The 16924-nt window shown below is 41.8% G+C and overlaps 2 protein-coding genes across 4 annotated transcripts; one reads left to right on the forward strand and one right to left on the reverse strand.

Annotated features, from left to right (window-relative positions):
* Positions 1-57: 57 nt before the first annotated feature.
* On the reverse strand, positions 58-5146 carry tma7 (translation machinery associated 7 homolog). Its single transcript, XM_030729581.1, has 4 exons — positions 5005-5146; positions 3400-3455; positions 1362-1449; positions 58-733 (listed from the first exon to the last, which is right to left on the reverse strand). Exons 1-4 carry the CDS (start codon positions 5018-5020, stop codon positions 699-701), a joined length of 195 nt encoding a protein of 64 aa, XP_030585441.1. The 5' UTR covers positions 5021-5146; the 3' UTR covers positions 58-698.
* On the forward strand, positions 5140-11069 carry ccdc51 (coiled-coil domain containing 51). Of its 3 annotated transcripts, none has more exons than XM_030729577.1 (7): positions 5140-5260; positions 6203-6295; positions 6370-6577; positions 6694-6831; positions 6978-7142; positions 8523-8729; positions 9378-11069. In XM_030729577.1, the coding sequence occupies exons 2-7, from the start codon at positions 6291-6293 to the stop codon at positions 9939-9941; spliced, it is 1287 nt and encodes a 428-aa protein (XP_030585437.1). In that variant the 5' UTR covers positions 5140-5260; positions 6203-6290; the 3' UTR covers positions 9942-11069. The 3 variants fall into 3 exon arrangements, with proteins under 3 accessions (XP_030585437.1, XP_030585439.1, XP_030585438.1); XM_030729579.1 differs by having other exon boundaries at positions 5243-5374; XM_030729578.1 differs by lacking the exon at positions 5140-5260 and adding an exon at positions 5319-5446.
* Positions 11070-16924: the final 5855 nt, after the last annotated feature.

Raw genomic sequence — 16924 nt, forward strand, 5'->3', positions numbered from 1 at the left:
CACTGAGCTTCCCAAGTGATTTCTTACCAACTAACTGTGAAATAACACTAACGAGTATTAATTACAAAAAAACTTTATTGGCATCTCCCTCTTTACAAGATAACAAATCATGGAAACAAGACTTGGGCTGTGTGGTGTTTGACAGTCGTTTCACAAATACAGCACAGATCAGCTTTACACGCCTTCATTTCTGTACTGGAGTTTGGTTGACGTACACTGATCAGCCACATTAAAAACAGGTCATCACCCACCTAAACCCACGCCCACAGCAGCAGCCTCCTCCAGCAGGACACGGCGCTCTGCCACACACAACAAAACCTGCTCAGGAAACATGGAGCATCCAAAGGGTTAGTCTGGCCTCCAGAACCGTCCCAGAACCCCAACACGATCAGGCACGCTGTGGAGGAACAGCCCAAAGGAGCGACTAACAACACTTCCACACGATAATGAGCTGTGGCTGATCTGTGTACGTGTGTGAAACCTCAAAATTAGTTTGACTGCGGGCCCATTCTCCTGTCCTTGATATCCTAACATTGTTAAATTTATTCCCCACCGCAGGTCGAGCTCAGCACCCAGGCAGGTTTGGAGTTAATTTTTTTTTTTTTTTTTTTTTTTACACAGCAAAATAAATTGTAGTTGTTGGACAAACAGATGAAGGAAGCGAGACAGGGAGCAAACAAATATCTTCAGTTCAGGTTTTACTTCTTCCCAGATTTCTTGATGCCACCTCCACCTGGAGGAGGGAGAAAAAGGAAGCATCTGATTAAGACTGCAGTCACAGATGTGACCACTGAGACTGTAAGTCTGAAACAATGCAGAAATGACTTTAAATGAAATTCGGTTTCTCACACAATTACATCATTTTATATTGCTCTCTGTCACCGCATCCTTATATTCAAACATCAGCGACCGAGTAAGACTGAAATCAAAGTAACAAAAAAGTCTAAACTATGTAATTATTAGTGGGCACAAAAACATCAGAAAACTGAGGTCAACTTTAGAGTAAAACTTTTGGGTTTGCTCACATTTATTCTGACCTGAAGCTTTCATTGGTGTTGTGGAAATGTCCAAACCTGAGTCTCCAGGTTAAGCTAGAAAGATATCAAATACTTGTGGTCTGGAATAACTTAAAACTTTTGCTAAATTAAGCCCAAAAGCTCAAGTGCCAAACGAGCAGCTTTCCTGAACTCACAGCGTGCTGGTAACATAGTTACAGAAACAACACAGCCCACGATGTATGTTTGAAATGTGTCGATTTTCTCATCATTCAGAAAAATGACTAAGAAACAAAGATGTGGTGATGTTTGTGTGCGGCTGTTGACAAACATTACAGCTAAACACAGCTGTGTGACTGCTCTTACTCAAAGGTCCTTTTCCTGATGCTTTGGCCTTCAGCGCTTCCAATGCCTTCTGCTCGTCCTTCTGCTTCTGCTTGAAGGCCACATCGTCCTGCAGACACACGTCCAGTTTAAAATCCTTCATCCTTTAATGTTTCCGTGTTACGTTCGGCTCAGTTCAGACTGCAGCTGAGCTCAAAATATTCTTACAGATTTTTACACAAATAAATATTTCTTCTGATTTCTGTTTATCAGATTCTTCACATGGTCATCAGACTAGGTTGTCAAACAATGACATGGATGTTATTAACAGTCAAGGAATGCATGTATATATCCAATACTAATTTCCAATAGTGGTCATTAATACAGGTTACTGTTTAAAATCACTGCTGAATAATAATATGTAAAAGCAAATAACTAAAAGAAAACAAAAGGACAGCAGATCCCAGAAATACAAACGGTCAGCTAAACGATTAATAAACCAAAAATTATGAATCTAAAAACTCTTGTACTTTAAAAAAATATATATATATACACATACATACATACATATATATATATACACTCACACACAGAGCATAAGATGCAATATATAGAATATTACAATGATGAAATATTAACATCTTATCCATAACTTTGATAGCTTAATTACAGACCCTTTTACTGTTTGTAAACAATGATGATGTACGTAGCGATGCGCGCGCATTTTGGAAACAGAAGTACGGCGAGTTCAATAGCGTTTCAATCTACAAGAAGGGATTATCAACGAAAGATCGTGAAAACTACCTGCAAAAATTCATTTTGACCACCGGCAACCGACTCCGATCCCTGTGGTACGTTAGCAAGTGGCCCAGTACCCGTGGGCGGATATATGCGTGTATTTAGTGGAGAAACCCAGCGTATACACTGGAGAGAAGTTGCAGCGCATACAAGTCACTGGATGCTTACAATTATGTTGTTTGCGGCCGTGTACCAAAGGCCAAATGTCCTGACACAGACTCGGAGTTTTGTGTCTTGAAGGCAGAAGTTCTTCCAAGTCAAAGACAAGGAAACAGGAGCGCTGTGTATGAGGCTCGGGTCATTGGAAACAAGTCAGAGAGCTACGTCCTCACAGCGGACTGTATGTGAGTCTGCTCAGACTTTTGACTGGCACTGCATTTTGTAATCTATACTGCGAATAAATATTAATTTAAAAATCAGGACTCTGAGTCCAGCGATGCCTCACCTGTAAACAGCCACACTACAGTTTAAAAGCCAAATGGCCTACCAGCTGATGCTGTTTACATTAGATACCTGACATCCCGGAATAAACACCGGAAGATAAATAACTTTACCTGATATAAAATGGGCGCTTCAAACGTGAGCATTTCTGATCGTGTCCTCAGTCCAATTTTTATCAATACATTTGATGGCTTTCAACCACAGACGCCTCCGTTTTCTCTCAGACAGCCATGATCCCGTGGGATTCGGTACAACTTCAGTCCACTTTTGGTAGAGGAGAAATTCTGACAGCCAAACACGCAACAGCAGACATTTTGATGCTGATACCACTTTTAAATCACGTTTAAACGCTGCACAGTCTCCTCGTTCTTATTGATTTGAATGGAGTAACAGTTCACTTCCGTTACCAAAATGTGCACGCATCCTTTGATGACGTAGGCTGTAAAAGGGTCTATAAAGTCATTAGTGGTTTAATAACAGTAGCCTGATGTGAACTTATTGTCCAGTCTAAGGTGAGCAGGAGGAGATACTCGTGTGTTGGGTTAGGGTTAGGGTTGGTTAGGTCAGGAAAACCCGGAAAGTTGATTCTGTTCATCTGGACGCAGCGTTTTCAGTGGGGAGACGTTTCCTCACTCATCCAGGTGACTTCTTCAGTCTCAGCTGATCACAGGTTTCCCTAACAGTGTATTATAAACAGACCGACAGCAGCACCACTGACCAACAACAGGCCGTGAGTTCAATTTAGTGCAAATCGTCACAACCACTGATCAGTATAAGTTGCTGCCACTGAAAATGTTGCATCCAGACCAACAGATTCGACTTTCTGGGAGCGGAAACTTACTTCATCCACATCCTTGTTCTGTTTCTTGGGCGCCTTCAGTGGTTTCTTTTTGCCTCCTGAGGAAAATAAATTAACATCAAACAAATAAATTAGACCATAAATACAGTAAGAGTGAAACGAAACTGAGAAATTTGAAAAGAAAATAAACAACAAAGTATTTTAATAATAAAATGAGATACAAAATAAAAAAGGTAAATCTAGACATGACAAAAAAATTCAGATCCATGAAGTAAAAATAAGTGGAAAAATATAATAATGGACTATAAAGTCTGAAATAAAGTTTCTCTCTAAAATAACCTGATTAAGTCTAAATAATCTCTATCAGCTGCTCCCTTTAGGAGTCCCCATAGTGGATCATCTGCCTCCATCGCACCCTATCCCACCATCCCCTTCGGTTAAACCAGTGGTTCTCAAATCCAGGCCTCGTGGCCCAGTGTCCTGCAGGTTTTAGATGTGTCCCTGATCCAACACACCTGAATCAAATGGCTGAATTACCTCCTCAGTATGCAGTCAAGTTCTCCAGAGTCCTGCTAATGACTTCTATATTTGACTCAGGTGTGTTGAAGCAGAGACACATCTAAAACCTGCAGGACACCGGGCCACGAGGCCTGGATTTGAGAACCACTGGGTTAAACCAACCCTCTGTGTGTCCTTCACTGCATCCATGAACCTCCTCTGAGGTCTTCCTCTTTTCCTCCTGCCTGGAAGCTCCATATTCAACAGCCTTTGTCCAGTAAATCCACTCTCCCTCTTCAGTCCACACCATCTTAGCATTGCCTCTCTAACTTTGTCTTCAACTGTTCAACCTGACCTGTCCCTCTGACGTACTCATCTTATCCATCCTGGTCACTCCCATGAAGATCTTAACATCTCTCTCTTTGCCAGTGCCACCGTCTCCAAACCATCCATCACAGCAGGTCTCGTTGCCTTCTTGTAAACCTTCCCTTTCACGCTTACAGCTGTCCCTCTGTCACTCCTCTCCACCCACTCCACCCTGCCTGCACGCTCGATGGCTGACTTCAGATATTTATACTCAAAACTCTACACAAAAGATGTCACAAAAACACATACAAGAAGACGAAGGAAGTCACCTTCAAAAAAGGCTAGATAAAAATCTATTTAAATTAGACCTTAAAAAAATAGAACATCCAGTAAGCTGTAATCAGTGGATCGAAATAAAATGATAAACGAAGGAAAACGGTGAAAGCAAATAAAAATAATGATGCCAATCAGATCCCACACCTGCACTGTTCTACATTAGATGACCACGAAGCCTTCAGCTCCGGATAAAACAGTCAGAATAAAATAATTTTAATAATCCAGATTTAATTTACATTATCTACCACCTGTGAGAATATTTATTTTATATTTTTTTTAAGTTCCAGTGATTCAGAAATGGTCTGAATATACGCTCTATCCGCCGTGTGTACATCCGAGATTAGATTAAAAGAAATTTGTCGGATTTTCGCTGCAGATAGAGGGGGGTTATCGCTAACGGCAGCTAGCATTAGCCGGCTAAAAAAAAACGCGCTACACTGAATTTCGTCGGCATCTTTTAAGATCTGCAGACTTGGCAGATGAGCCTCAAAGGAAGCGATGTCCTACCTTCTCTTCCAGACATGTTTGCAGCTTATTATAGAAATTTAAAGGAAATAAAATCCCGTCCGCTGCGATCACAGCTGGCGTCTGTCGCTAATCCGCGCTGTTAGGACCCCAGTGAGCTCAGCTTGAACCGGAAGTAGAATGACTGCTAGTTGCCTGTCTCACAGAAAACTTTTGACATCAAGATTCTGTAGTGCTGTCGCTCTAAAGAAACCTAATCTGTGTGTTATGTGTGGTCGGACAGTATTGTAGAAAACCGGTATGTTTGCTCTGCTGTATTGCTGTGTTACCGGAGTCCCAAACACTTTAAAGGTTAAGAAAAGTCAGTTAGCCGGTAGCTGTTAGCAACATGGAGCTAACTGGGATGAAGCAGGTAACCTTAGTGGGAAAACTCTTGATCTAATTTACAGAAAACAGGGCCTTTAAACCTTGTTTGGATATTTCTGTGAGTATCACCTACTGTTGCGGGTTGTTCTCTGTGGGGAGGATGTAAGTCCACTGTGTGCAAACAGCAGGATGATTTTCAGCACATATTTGTCTTGTTTTTCCGCAGCTCGTACGTTTAGCAGCAGTTTGATGTGGTCAGGAAGCCACCATCCGTGGCAGCTAAATAAATTTATTTTAGGTTTAAGTTTTGTCACTTTGTCCAAATGTCATGGTAACAACACTTTCAAATTCTTATTTTTTACCTCTTTTTTTTTGAGGGGGGGGGGGGGGGTATTTTGAGCTTGATAATTGCTTTGAAGTGTCTCTAAACTAAATATCTGAATAACCAGGCTCATAAAATTTAAAGGATACTATACATTTACATTTTTCTAAAGCTTATCTTGGACCAGGTCGTGGGGGAAGCAGGCTAAGCAGAGCTGCTCAGACCTTCTCTGGGGTGTCATGTCAAACATTTGTGATATGACATTTGTGTGTTTTTCATATGTATCTTGTTCTGGTCACGACCCAAAGTTTGTGGCCGAAATTCTCATCCGAGCACTAAGCTCTCCCCTGAACAGCGACTGAATGGCCTCTAATAGCGGGCCTAATACCACCACTCATGTTTAAGTTTAAACAGTTGGTGGGAGTTTTAAAAAGTGTCTGAAGAAACTGGAGTCTGGATTAGTAGATGTTAGTCTCACACAAAGCACACCTCCTGCTGACCGTCTACACAGGAATCTTATCTAATTCAGTTGTTTTCCCTTTGTTCTCCCAGGTACCTGTTACAGTGTTGGCTGCAGTGACGGTGAATCTCTGACTATATTTAACCTGCGCTGCTGCTGCTGCTGCTGCTGCTCTTCTCAATGAGGTGCTGGTGTGAGCATCACATTTGATTGTAAATAAAAGTACAGCTGATGGTTAACAGCATCTTTACTCTATCAGGTACAGAGGGGCTCAGCTCTGTCTCTGGGCTCATGGCTCATGCTGTCTGTCCCGCTCCTCACTGCCTGGCAGAATGACTCAGGTTCGAACTTACAGTGCTCTCCGTCAGCCTGGCTCACCATCACCACCACCACCCAACAGCCCTGCCCCTCCTGAAGGAAAAAGAGGAGCTGAGCTTCTAAAGGAGCGTGCCCTGGCTGCCTTACAGGTACAAACAAAAGCTCCTTTTATGGCTGTAACAACAATAAAGCATCAATACTACAAAATACAGCAAAGCAAACCTGAACACTGGCATCCTCTTTCTTTCTTCTCTCTATCTTTAAGCACACAGGTGAGCTGGGGCGGCAGTGGGGTCAGAGGTCGGCTCAGGCAGGCACCGCCGCAGTCAACCATTGGTGGGAGAAGTACGAGGAGTTTGTGGGGTTGAATGAGGTCCGCGAGGCTCAGACAAAGGTCACTGAGGTCAGCAGACAACAAGAACAAGCTCAGCTTCCAAGTTTAGTCGACCTGCACTGATATGTTGAGTTGGTGTAGAATGAATAAGGATGTCAGACACTTCTAATATAAAAAGCATGAACAAGTCTCTGACAGGTGTTTGTGTTTTCCAGGCTGAGTCAGCATTCATGGTGGCCAGAGGGATGGTGCGTGAGGCTCACGCTAGCCTGGAGGTTCAGCAGAGCAGGCTGAAGGAGATCAGAGACCGACTGGACAGAGTCTCCAGGGAAGAGGCACACTACCTGGAGCTGGCCACAATGGAGCACAGACTGCTGCAGGTGAGTCGAGGCTGCTGAAACTGGCTCTTAACCATAGTCCACAAATTTTCAGCAGGTTTGAGGTCGGGGCTTTGGGAAAGCCATTCCAGAAGCTAAACGTTAGCCTGCTTTATCCACTCCCCAACCAGTTTCAGTGTGTGTGGGACCACTGAATCCCAGTTTGAACCCTCGAGCCGTTGATTTGAGGTAAAGTTGCAGAATTTGGAGATCGTACTCCTTCATTATTCCATCCACTTTGTACAGTACACCAGTACCGCTGACAGCAAAACAGCCGCAGAGGATGATGCTGACAGTTGCATCTTGTCTTTGGGGCCAAATAGCTCAGCCTTTCTCGTCTGACTATCAAACTTTTGGCTCGACCGTGTGGGCAGCTGCAAGTTTCAGGTGAGCTTGAAGGTGCTGATTTTTGGTCAGCACCCTCTCAGTCCATGGTGATGTAAAACTGCCTTCATCCAGCTGGACACACAACCCACTGGGCCAGAAATATCAGTAAAATATAACAGTAAAGATTATTTTTAAAAAGAGTGGCCTTCGATTTATGTCCTTTGTTTCCTCATGTCATAAGGAAGAATTTAAAACATTATCTTCTTCTCGGTCACTGTCCACAGCCTGTAGTCAGTAAGCAGGTGAGTAAGTCCACTGCTTCACTTTCACACTCAGCCTGTCACTCCAAAGTATTGATGATATCAACAGGTTTCCAAACTATCATGGTTTTCTTCAGTTACTGTTTATATGAACATCCCTGAGTAAAGTGATGGAGTCCCACCTGATGTGTGGTTTCTGAGATGTCCTGTTGACTGCTCACCCAGCATCCCACAGTAACCACCAAATATAATGCAGCAGCAATGCCACATAACAACAAACACAGTTCAGCTGGAAAAACAGATCAGCAGGCTACGCTAGCTGCTGTCCAAAAACACCAACCTCCCTGATGCTTGGGGATGACAGGGACATCATCTGAGGTCCTGAATAGTGGATGGTGACATCTACAAATTTACAAGTTCCTTGTTTTGTCTGAACAGCTGTCCAAAAGCCAAAGAGAGTCACTTTACTGGCATATGTGGCAAAAGAGGATCCTGCACTGTAGGTATCACTGGAGTGTTGGAGACTGGTGGTTATGGCATGTTTTTAAAAGTATAATATAGTATCATTTTGTCTTAATTTTTATTTATTTGAGATCTTAAAAGTACTGAATGTTTAAAGGCAGGAGCCCCATTAAACTATTGGTTTAGGTTTCACAGTTAGATTGAGGTCAGAAGAGGAAGTGCTTTTATCAGCATTTAGCCACAGTCTACATCAGTAATGATGTCATAGAGAGATCAGTAGATTGAATTCATTTCCTAACAAACCACCTCTCCTTCACGCTGCCCACGGCTGCAGGAGGAGCGCCGCCTCCGGACAGCGTACGAGAACGCGGAGGGTTTGGAGAGGGAGAAGTTCGCCTTATTTTCAGCAGCCGTTAGAGAAAGCCACGAGAAGGAGAGGACGAGAGCGGAGCGCACCAAGAACTGGTCCATCATCGGCTCGGTCCTCGGAGCCCTGATTGGGGTCATGGGATCAACATATGTGAACCGAGTCCGCCTGCAGGTGAGGAGGGGCGCTACACTAGGGGGCCTCAGTCAGTGCACCACGTCTTTAACCCTCCCCTACACTCAGGTGGAGGAGGGTGTTCAGAGAGGAGCAGCAGGGTGGGCTTACTAACCACACAAGCTTTGTACCTGTTTTTGAAAAGTGCTTCATTACCTAATGTTTTCATTTTTACTGTTAGAAACAAGAAAGAAAAAATATGAGAGCAGTTCATAAGTGCTGCTGAAATACCTGAAGAGTGAAACTGAACTGGAATCAGAGGTGGAGTGATCTCAGTTCATCCATCGATGGGGACGTAGTTCCTGTTTCCCAAAGCTCGCCGCTGTCTGTCTGCCCTGCTTCTTTTAGAGCCTTCACGGTCCACAAGGGTGACTCCACCTTAAGTTACAGTCATCAAGGTGTTGCTGTAATAAACAGGACATTCCTTATTAAATAAACAAACACTGTCTCGTACCTGCGTCTTAGATAAGAGGCTGTTATGATGTTTAACCTTTGAACTGCTGCATAGGCCCAATTTTTAACTTAAAAATAAGTTAGATTCATTTGTCATTCATCTGTAACTAACACTTTAAATATACCTATAGCTGAACCCCACCAGGACAGGAGTTTGCGATGATCTTAATTTCAGCTCACACATGTTCTCTGCAGGAGCTGAAGAATCTGCTGCTGGAGGCCCAGAAAGGTCCAGAAAGCCTACAGGAAGCCCTCAAAGTGCAGGCTGGAAACCATCGGTCCCAGCAGGACGAGCTCCGGTCGCTCATCGACAGCCTCAGAGTCACTCTGAGTGAAGCCTTCACGCAGAGGAGCGCCGTTAGCCAGGACCAAGAAGGCCCAGCCCCACACTCGCCTTCTGTGTCTCTTTCAGTGTTAAAAGACCTCCACATAGGAAGCCAAAGGACCAAGTCCCTCCTGGAGTCCCTGCCACCGCAACTGGGACAACTGGAACACGGGCTCGGGAGAGTTGAGAGCGAAGTGTCAACAGTGAGGAAGCTGCTGGAGGCCAAACCGCAGCTTCAAACACGAGCTGGTCAGCCGCTCCACGAGAGACCAGCAAGAGCTGAGTCTGAGGCGGTGGTGAGGAGCCTGGAGGAGACCCAGAGGACTCTGGGAGAGAGAATCAGGACAAACACTCTTTACAATGCAGTGTTTGCCTACACCGCCACCGCCATCACCGTCTCTGCTGTCTACCTGCTGCTCAGAGGACCTGGTTAGATGGATACCTCCAGTTTGAATATGTATGCTTGTACTGGAAGGCTGTGAGGCACTGGGAGGAATAATCTGAGCAAATCAATGCAAATTACAAACCACAGGAACTCAGTTCCTGTAATGAAGTGGCTGCAGGTGTTGGTGTGGGTTTCTCATCTACCTCTGCTGCTGACTGCACTGATGAGGACGATATCAGGAGAACACATAGAGCACTGTTGGTGTGTGATTGTCATGATTGGAAGAGAACAGCTGAGCAGAAATGATGTTTGTTGTCTAAACTGAACAAACTGCTGAATCAGATTTCCCCAGAACAAAAACCCACAGGAAGCATGAGTCAGGGTTATTACAGTTTAATTAACAGACCTCTGAAGAATATAAATTAACCAAAGTGATAACAATGAGCTGATCTAAATTTAGACGTGTCGAATCAGCCTGAAGAGGCTTTTTGGTGAACGTGTTTATTATTCTGAACATCTTAAATGTCTCCTGAGATTCCACCTGTAATAATGAAAAAGACTAAAACAGAGACCTGACTCCACTCCAACACATTGTTGAGGTGACTTAGTTTGATTGATTAGATGATGTAAGCTGATACATTCCCGGGGGCATTATCTGCTGCTTGTCACTTTGCCCGTATTCATTCTCTATTATTTATCTTTAGCTGCTAAATTTTCCACTACATTTATCTCTGTGTGGTGCTTTTAGAGCTTTCTGCTCAGAAATCAGCTGCCTGCTGTGGCTGAAAATAAAGCCACGAGGGCGGTGAGAGTGAACCACAGAGGGCTGCTAAACAATGAGTAGTTCAGAAGTAAAAAGAAAAATCAACACGTGTAGCTGTCCACATCAAATATGAATCGAAATAACATAATCTATTGGTTCTCCAAGTGAAGTGACTTTACTGATGCAGATATGGGGCCAAGTTATTCCAGTGCCATGAGAGTTTTCAGCATCTTTGTCATCCTCAGCCTTGGAGCTCATCCTCAGCTCTCCAGGCTAAAGCAGAAAACTGACACGAGCTGGACTTCATTTTACTGGGATTAGATTTAGATCTGAAAACCTGTATTTTTGATTTCATGACATTGTGTTTAAGATCAGGATCAACAGAAACAATAATGAGAACTGTTTTCATTAAAGTGAGAGACTTCTCTGGACTGTGTACTTTTTGGTCATTCCTTTTTCATTTTAAAAACAGATGATTTTTTAATTTTCATTTTATACTCCAAATCCATACAATGTAAAACTAATTATATTTCTTTTTTTTTCCATTTGAAATCATAGCATAAACGCCCAAAGAACAGGAAACGGGAAAACGGCCCGTCTTTTACTTTTCTCAAACCGGAAGTTTAACACCGTCAGAAACTCGAGGAGCGTATTTGCCGTTTCCTGTCGTTTGTTTAAGGTTTTCAGAGCTGTTGGTCAGGACGGCTTTAGAGCCGCAGTCAGAGGTGATTGTAAACAGGAAGCGGACTCTGCTACAGCAATCTGCGGTTATTTCGCATCGCTATCCGGTCTTTAAGTCTGACATCACTTCCGGGTCCAAATGCTCCTAAATATGAGGAAACTGCTTCTGCTGAACCACTAATTTATGGGCTTACACTGAATGGCCGTCGGCCTGCATTTACCCGAAGGACCGATGAAAGAGGACACTTTAAATGGCTCTGTCTGAATAAAAAGGTATTCAGTTTGCTGTCATAAACCACAACAGAAATTCTTCATGATGACAGACATTTTATACATGAAAAAATCCCAAATTGTTATTAAATCTGTTGTGTATTTGCTTTTAAAATCTCTGAACCAACATTTTATAGGTTTGAATCCGTCTGCAGCCAGTAGGAGGCAGCAGGGTGACATGAGCATGTTTCTCACAACTTCAGTCTGCTGAAGAAGTCGGGACAGGCGGCCCTCCATTTCTGTCCTTTAGTGATGTTCGATGCCACAGATTTCCCTTCCGATCCAATACTGAGTAAAATTCAAGCTGGTATCAGCGATACCGATCCTATACCGATACTTAGTGCAAAAATCTTAAATGAAATAAAATCACAGGGCAAAACAGATACAGATATTACTCCAAGCTGAAATCATGCAGCTATGTGCTGAAGCATGTGTTTATTCCATTACTTATACCATCTTAATTAATCTGTCCAACTCAAACAGCGACCGTGCTCATCGCCCCTTAAAACTCTACATTTCCTTTCTCTGTGTCTGGATACTTCCTGCCTGTAACACCAAAGGACCCCGTCTGTCCTGCCCTAACAGCAGCACCTGACGTTTATCTCTCCTCGGTCTGCTTCATCATGTATGCCTCCTATTCAGCATTGTGGTGTATTCTGAGGTGTTTAACAAGGCTTGTTGTGTTGCCACAACTTCTCACTGTTTTCCCATAAACAGTTTGCATCTTGGCTATTTGTGGAGCTGAAATAGCTCCACACATAACCATTTGCCATTGTGTCTATGTTTGAGTGAGTGAGCAGCAGCAGCATGCTGCGCTTAGGCATTACATCCTTACGCATTACACACTTACCAGGTGGACGAAAAAGTAGTTCCTATCAACCCATTTCCCCATTGTGGGATCAATAAAATATCATCATCTATCAACCCCATCTCATTTAGGCAAGATCTCAAAAAATTTTTGTTCCTTTCTTACGTGTTCTTGATAAGATACATTATCTCAAATGACTGAAGTATTGAAAATAGCGATATTTGGATTTGAGAATCAATTTTAAAGCATACAGGTCTGGTATCAGAAGTATCGATATTAGTATCGATCCGCACATCACTACATTAATGCACCGCTTTTTATTGCCATGCAGCATGCTGTGATCATGCTCATTTCCAGCTCTATTTTTTATTCTTGGCTTATGGAAGAGCAGCATGATTGCATGATTCACTGTTCAAAATCAAATATATTGATTTTTTTTATAGATCTGAATGAGTTCCCACATATTTAAACATCTTGTGATACAGACCTTAAAGCTGTTGTGTTTGCTTGCAACTGTGTGTCGTTCATGAAACCTTTGTGGGCAAAACCAAAATGTTTTTTTTCCAGTTTGGTCTGGAAGAACTGGTTTGCATGGATTCAATAAAGTATTCTGATTCTGATTATTACACATTTAGCATGTAGTGCTTCTGTCTTGTGAACTGTTGGTTGTTGAATATATTTCTTTATGGTATCTTTTGTTGAGTTTTTATTACACAATAGTCACTTTTGTGCATTGAATCTTGTACCTGACAAAGTATGAAAATACTAAAACTAATAATGAAACTAACGAAACTAAACTAAAACTAAGCATTAAACCTAAAATAAAAACTAATAAATTAGAGAAAAAACGGTAAAAACTAACTAAAACTAAATGATAATGTAAAATCCATAACTATTATAACCCTGTCTCAGGGTTTCACCAACACAAAAAACTTGTTCCTGTCATGACATTAAGATCTCAAAAACACAGTGTCACGTATCACAGTGCTGTTCTCATGACTGAAGAGCTCTGAACAGCAAACATATTGTATGATTGACTTCTTGTCCTTAAAAGTGCCGCATCACAAGTTCCTCTGAAGGCAGCAGCAGTCCCATGATGATTTTACATTTAAGGAGGTTCCTGCGTGATCACAAGCTTCCACAAACAGTCCAATCTGGATTACATGGAAGCAGTTTCTGCCACTAAAAAAAAAAAAAAAAAAAAAAAGAATTACCATCCATAACTTGAAATTTAAAGTAGCTCAAAATTTCGATTTAATAAGTTGAGATTTTGACTTATTAACTTCAAATTTCAAGTTAGCTCTGCCAGCTTGGAAGGTCCGTGAAGGTACATCATTTCCTTGTTACCTGGAAGCAGGAGTCTGAAGGCATCAGCTGTCCAACAGTCCAGCATGAAAACCTCGATTCCTTTTATGCAGCTCTTATTGGCCAGACGGCATTCAAAGTCAACTTTCAGCTAACTCCAAATGTCAACTGATTAACTCCAAATGTCAACTGATTAACTCCAAATGTCAACTGATTAACTCCAAATGTCAACTGATTAACTCCAAATGTCAACTTATAAAATGCAAAATTTCAAGAAAACAACTCAAAATTTTGCATTTTAAAAACACCTTTTCATTTTTTTTTTTAGTGGCAGAAACAAGCTTCCATGGGATTAAGCAGCACCCTCCTGGGGCTGAGGTGAAATCTAAGCTGCAGTTCCTCGAATGGCCACTTGACGCTGCTCAAAAATGAGTCAATCATACACTCCCATGTTAAAATATCCACATTTAAAGCCAAATTAACCATGTTTGCAGCCTGGTGATGTGTCTGCTGACAGCTCTCTGCTAGACCTCAGCTCTGTAAATTTGACTCGCTGAATGGGAACACCATATGTTTGTGCTGTGGTTGTATTTGGGGACATCTTTGATGAATTATCTGAAAAATAATATGTCCTGCTGTGAAGGACAGCCCATTCAAGAAATCTGACGACTAATTTCACCTGTACAGTTTATGGAGACAGCTAACCGAGCTCACTAGCATTAGCTAATAACTTAGCACACTTCTCATCCGAAAAACCAACATGGCATTAACCAAGATACTGAAAATGACTCCAGAAACCCCTCTCTGTAAGAGCCTGAACTCAGTGTTGTGTCACTCAGTAAAATTACAGCACACATGGTCTCATAATGCTTCTTCACTATGTTTGACCCCAATTCCAAAAAACAGGATGCTGTGTAAAATGTAAATTAAAAAAGCATGCAATGGTTTGCAAATCTCATAATCAATCAAGCAAATATTTTATTAATAGAAACACATAGAAAGCATATCAAAAGCCCAAAGTGAGTACATGTATCATTAAATGCATCATTTCAGTGCCACTTTTCCAGCTTTTTGTTGCCCTCTCCCAACCTTTGAGACGTGTTACTGCCACCAAATTCAAGCTCAGCTCTGCCTCCCATTCTACTCTTAAGTATCCTAGGAACCACAAGTAAGCCAGCAGTCTGAGAGCGAAGTGCTCTGTTGGGGTGATATGGTACTATGAGGTCTTTGAGATAAGATGGGGCCTGATTATTCATGACCTTGTATGTGAGGAGAAGGATTTTAAATTCTATTCTAGATTTAACAGGGAGCCAATGAAGAGAAGCCAATATGGGAGAAATCTGCTCTCTCTTTCTAGTCCCTGTCAGTACTCTAGCTGCAGCATTTTGGATCAGCTGAAGGCTTTTCAGGAAGCTTTTAGGACAGCCTGATAATAATGAATTACAATAGTCCAGCCTAGAAGTAATAAATGCATGAATGAGCTTTTCAGCATCACTCTGAGAAAGGATGTTTCTAATTTTAGAAATATTGCGCAAATGCAAAAAAGCGGTCCTACATATTTGTTTAATATGTGCATTGAAGGACATATCCTGGTCAAAAATGACTCCAAGATTTCTCACAGTGTTACTAGAGGCCAAAGTAATGCCATCCAGAGTAAGTATCTGGTTAGACACCATGTTTCTAAGATTTGTGGGGCCGAGAACAAGAACTTCAGTTTTATCTGAATTTAGAAGCAGGAAATTAGAGGTCATCCAGGCCTTAATGTCTTTAAGACATTCCTGCAGTTTAATTAATTGATGTGTGTCATCTGGCTTCATTGATAGGTAAAGCTGAGTATCATCTGCATAACAATGAAAATTGATGCAGTGCTTTCTAATAATACTGCCTAAGGGAAGCATGTATAATGTAAATAAAATTGGTCCTAGCACAGAACCCTGTGGAACTCCATAATTAACCTTAGTGTGTGAAGAAGACTCCCCATTTACATGAACAAATTGGAGTCTATGAGATAAATATGATTCAAACCACTGCAGTGCAGTACCTTTAATACCTATAGCAAGCTCTAATCTCTGTAATAAAATGTTATGGTCAACAGTATCAAAGCTGCACTGAGGTCCAACAGGACAAGAACAGAGATGAGTCCACTGTCAGAGGCTCTAAGAAGATCATTTGTAACCTTCACTAATGCTGTTTCTGTACTGTGATGAATTCTGAAACCTGACTGAAACTCTTCAAATAAACCGTTCCTCTGCAGATGATCAGTTAGCTGTTTTACAACTACTCTTTCAAGAGTCTTTGAGAGAAAAGGAAGGTTGGAGATTGGCCTGTAATTAGCTAAGACAGCTGGGTCAGTGATGGCTTTTTAAGTAGAGGTTTAATTATAGCCACCTTGAAGGTCTGTGGTACATAGCCAACTAATAAAGACTGATTGATCATTTTTAAGATTGAAGCATCAATAATTGGAAAGACTTCTTTGAACAGTCTAGTAGGAATGGGATCTAACAAACATGTTGCTGGTTTGGAGGAAGTAACTATTGAAGTTAACTCTGAATGATCAACTGGAGCCAAAGAATCTAAACAAATACCAGCAGTGCTGAAAGCAGCCGAACATGAAGAATAATCTTTGAGATGGTTATGAATAATTTTTTCTCTAATGTCTAAAATTTTATTTGTAAAGAAATCCATGAAGTCACTACTAGTTAACGTGAAAGGAATACTCGGCTCTACAGAGCTCTGACTCTTTGTCAGCCTGGCTACAGTGCTGAAAACAAACCTGGGGTTGTTCTTATTTTCTTCAATTAATGATGAATAGTAAGATGTCCTAGCTTTACGGAGGGCTTTTTTATAGAGCAACAAACACTTTTTCCAGGCTAAATGAGCATCTTCTAATTTTGTGAGACGCCATTCCCTCTCCAGCTTTCGGGTTATCTGCTTTAAGCTGTGCGTTTGTGAATTATACCACGGAGTCAGGCACTTCTGATTTGAAGCTTTCCTTTTCAGAGGAGCCACAGTATCCAAAGTTATACGCAGTGAGGATGTAAAACTATTGACGAGATAATCGACCTCACTGGGAGCAGAGTTTAGGTAGCTGCTCTGCACTGTGTTGGCACTGAAGAGCATAATAATGAAGGAATTAGATCCTTAAACTTAGTTACAGCACTTTCAGAAAGACTTCTACTGTAATTAAACTTATTCCCCACTGCTG

Source organism: Archocentrus centrarchus, chromosome 5, assembly GCF_007364275.1.
Source record: "Archocentrus centrarchus isolate MPI-CPG fArcCen1 chromosome 5, fArcCen1, whole genome shotgun sequence".
Taxonomy (NCBI): Eukaryota; Metazoa; Chordata; class Actinopteri; order Cichliformes; family Cichlidae; genus Archocentrus; species Archocentrus centrarchus.

Excerpts from the sequence above, each read along its gene's own strand:
- tma7 (XM_030729581.1), bottom strand. Across the intron at positions 1,450-3,399 it reads AGAACAAGGATGTGGATGAA|GACGATGTGGCCTTCAAGCA; the intron begins GTAAGTTTCCGC and ends GTGTGTCTGCAG. Across the intron at positions 734-1,361 it reads ATCAGGAAAAGGACCTTTGA|GTGGAGGTGGCATCAAGAAA; the intron begins GTAAGAGCAGTC and ends TCCCTCCTCCAG.
- ccdc51 (XM_030729577.1), top strand. Across the intron at positions 6,578-6,693 it reads GTGCCCTGGCTGCCTTACAG|CACACAGGTGAGCTGGGGCG; the intron begins GTACAAACAAAA and ends TCTATCTTTAAG. Across the intron at positions 8,730-9,377 it reads TGAACCGAGTCCGCCTGCAG|GAGCTGAAGAATCTGCTGCT; the intron begins GTGAGGAGGGGC and ends TGTTCTCTGCAG.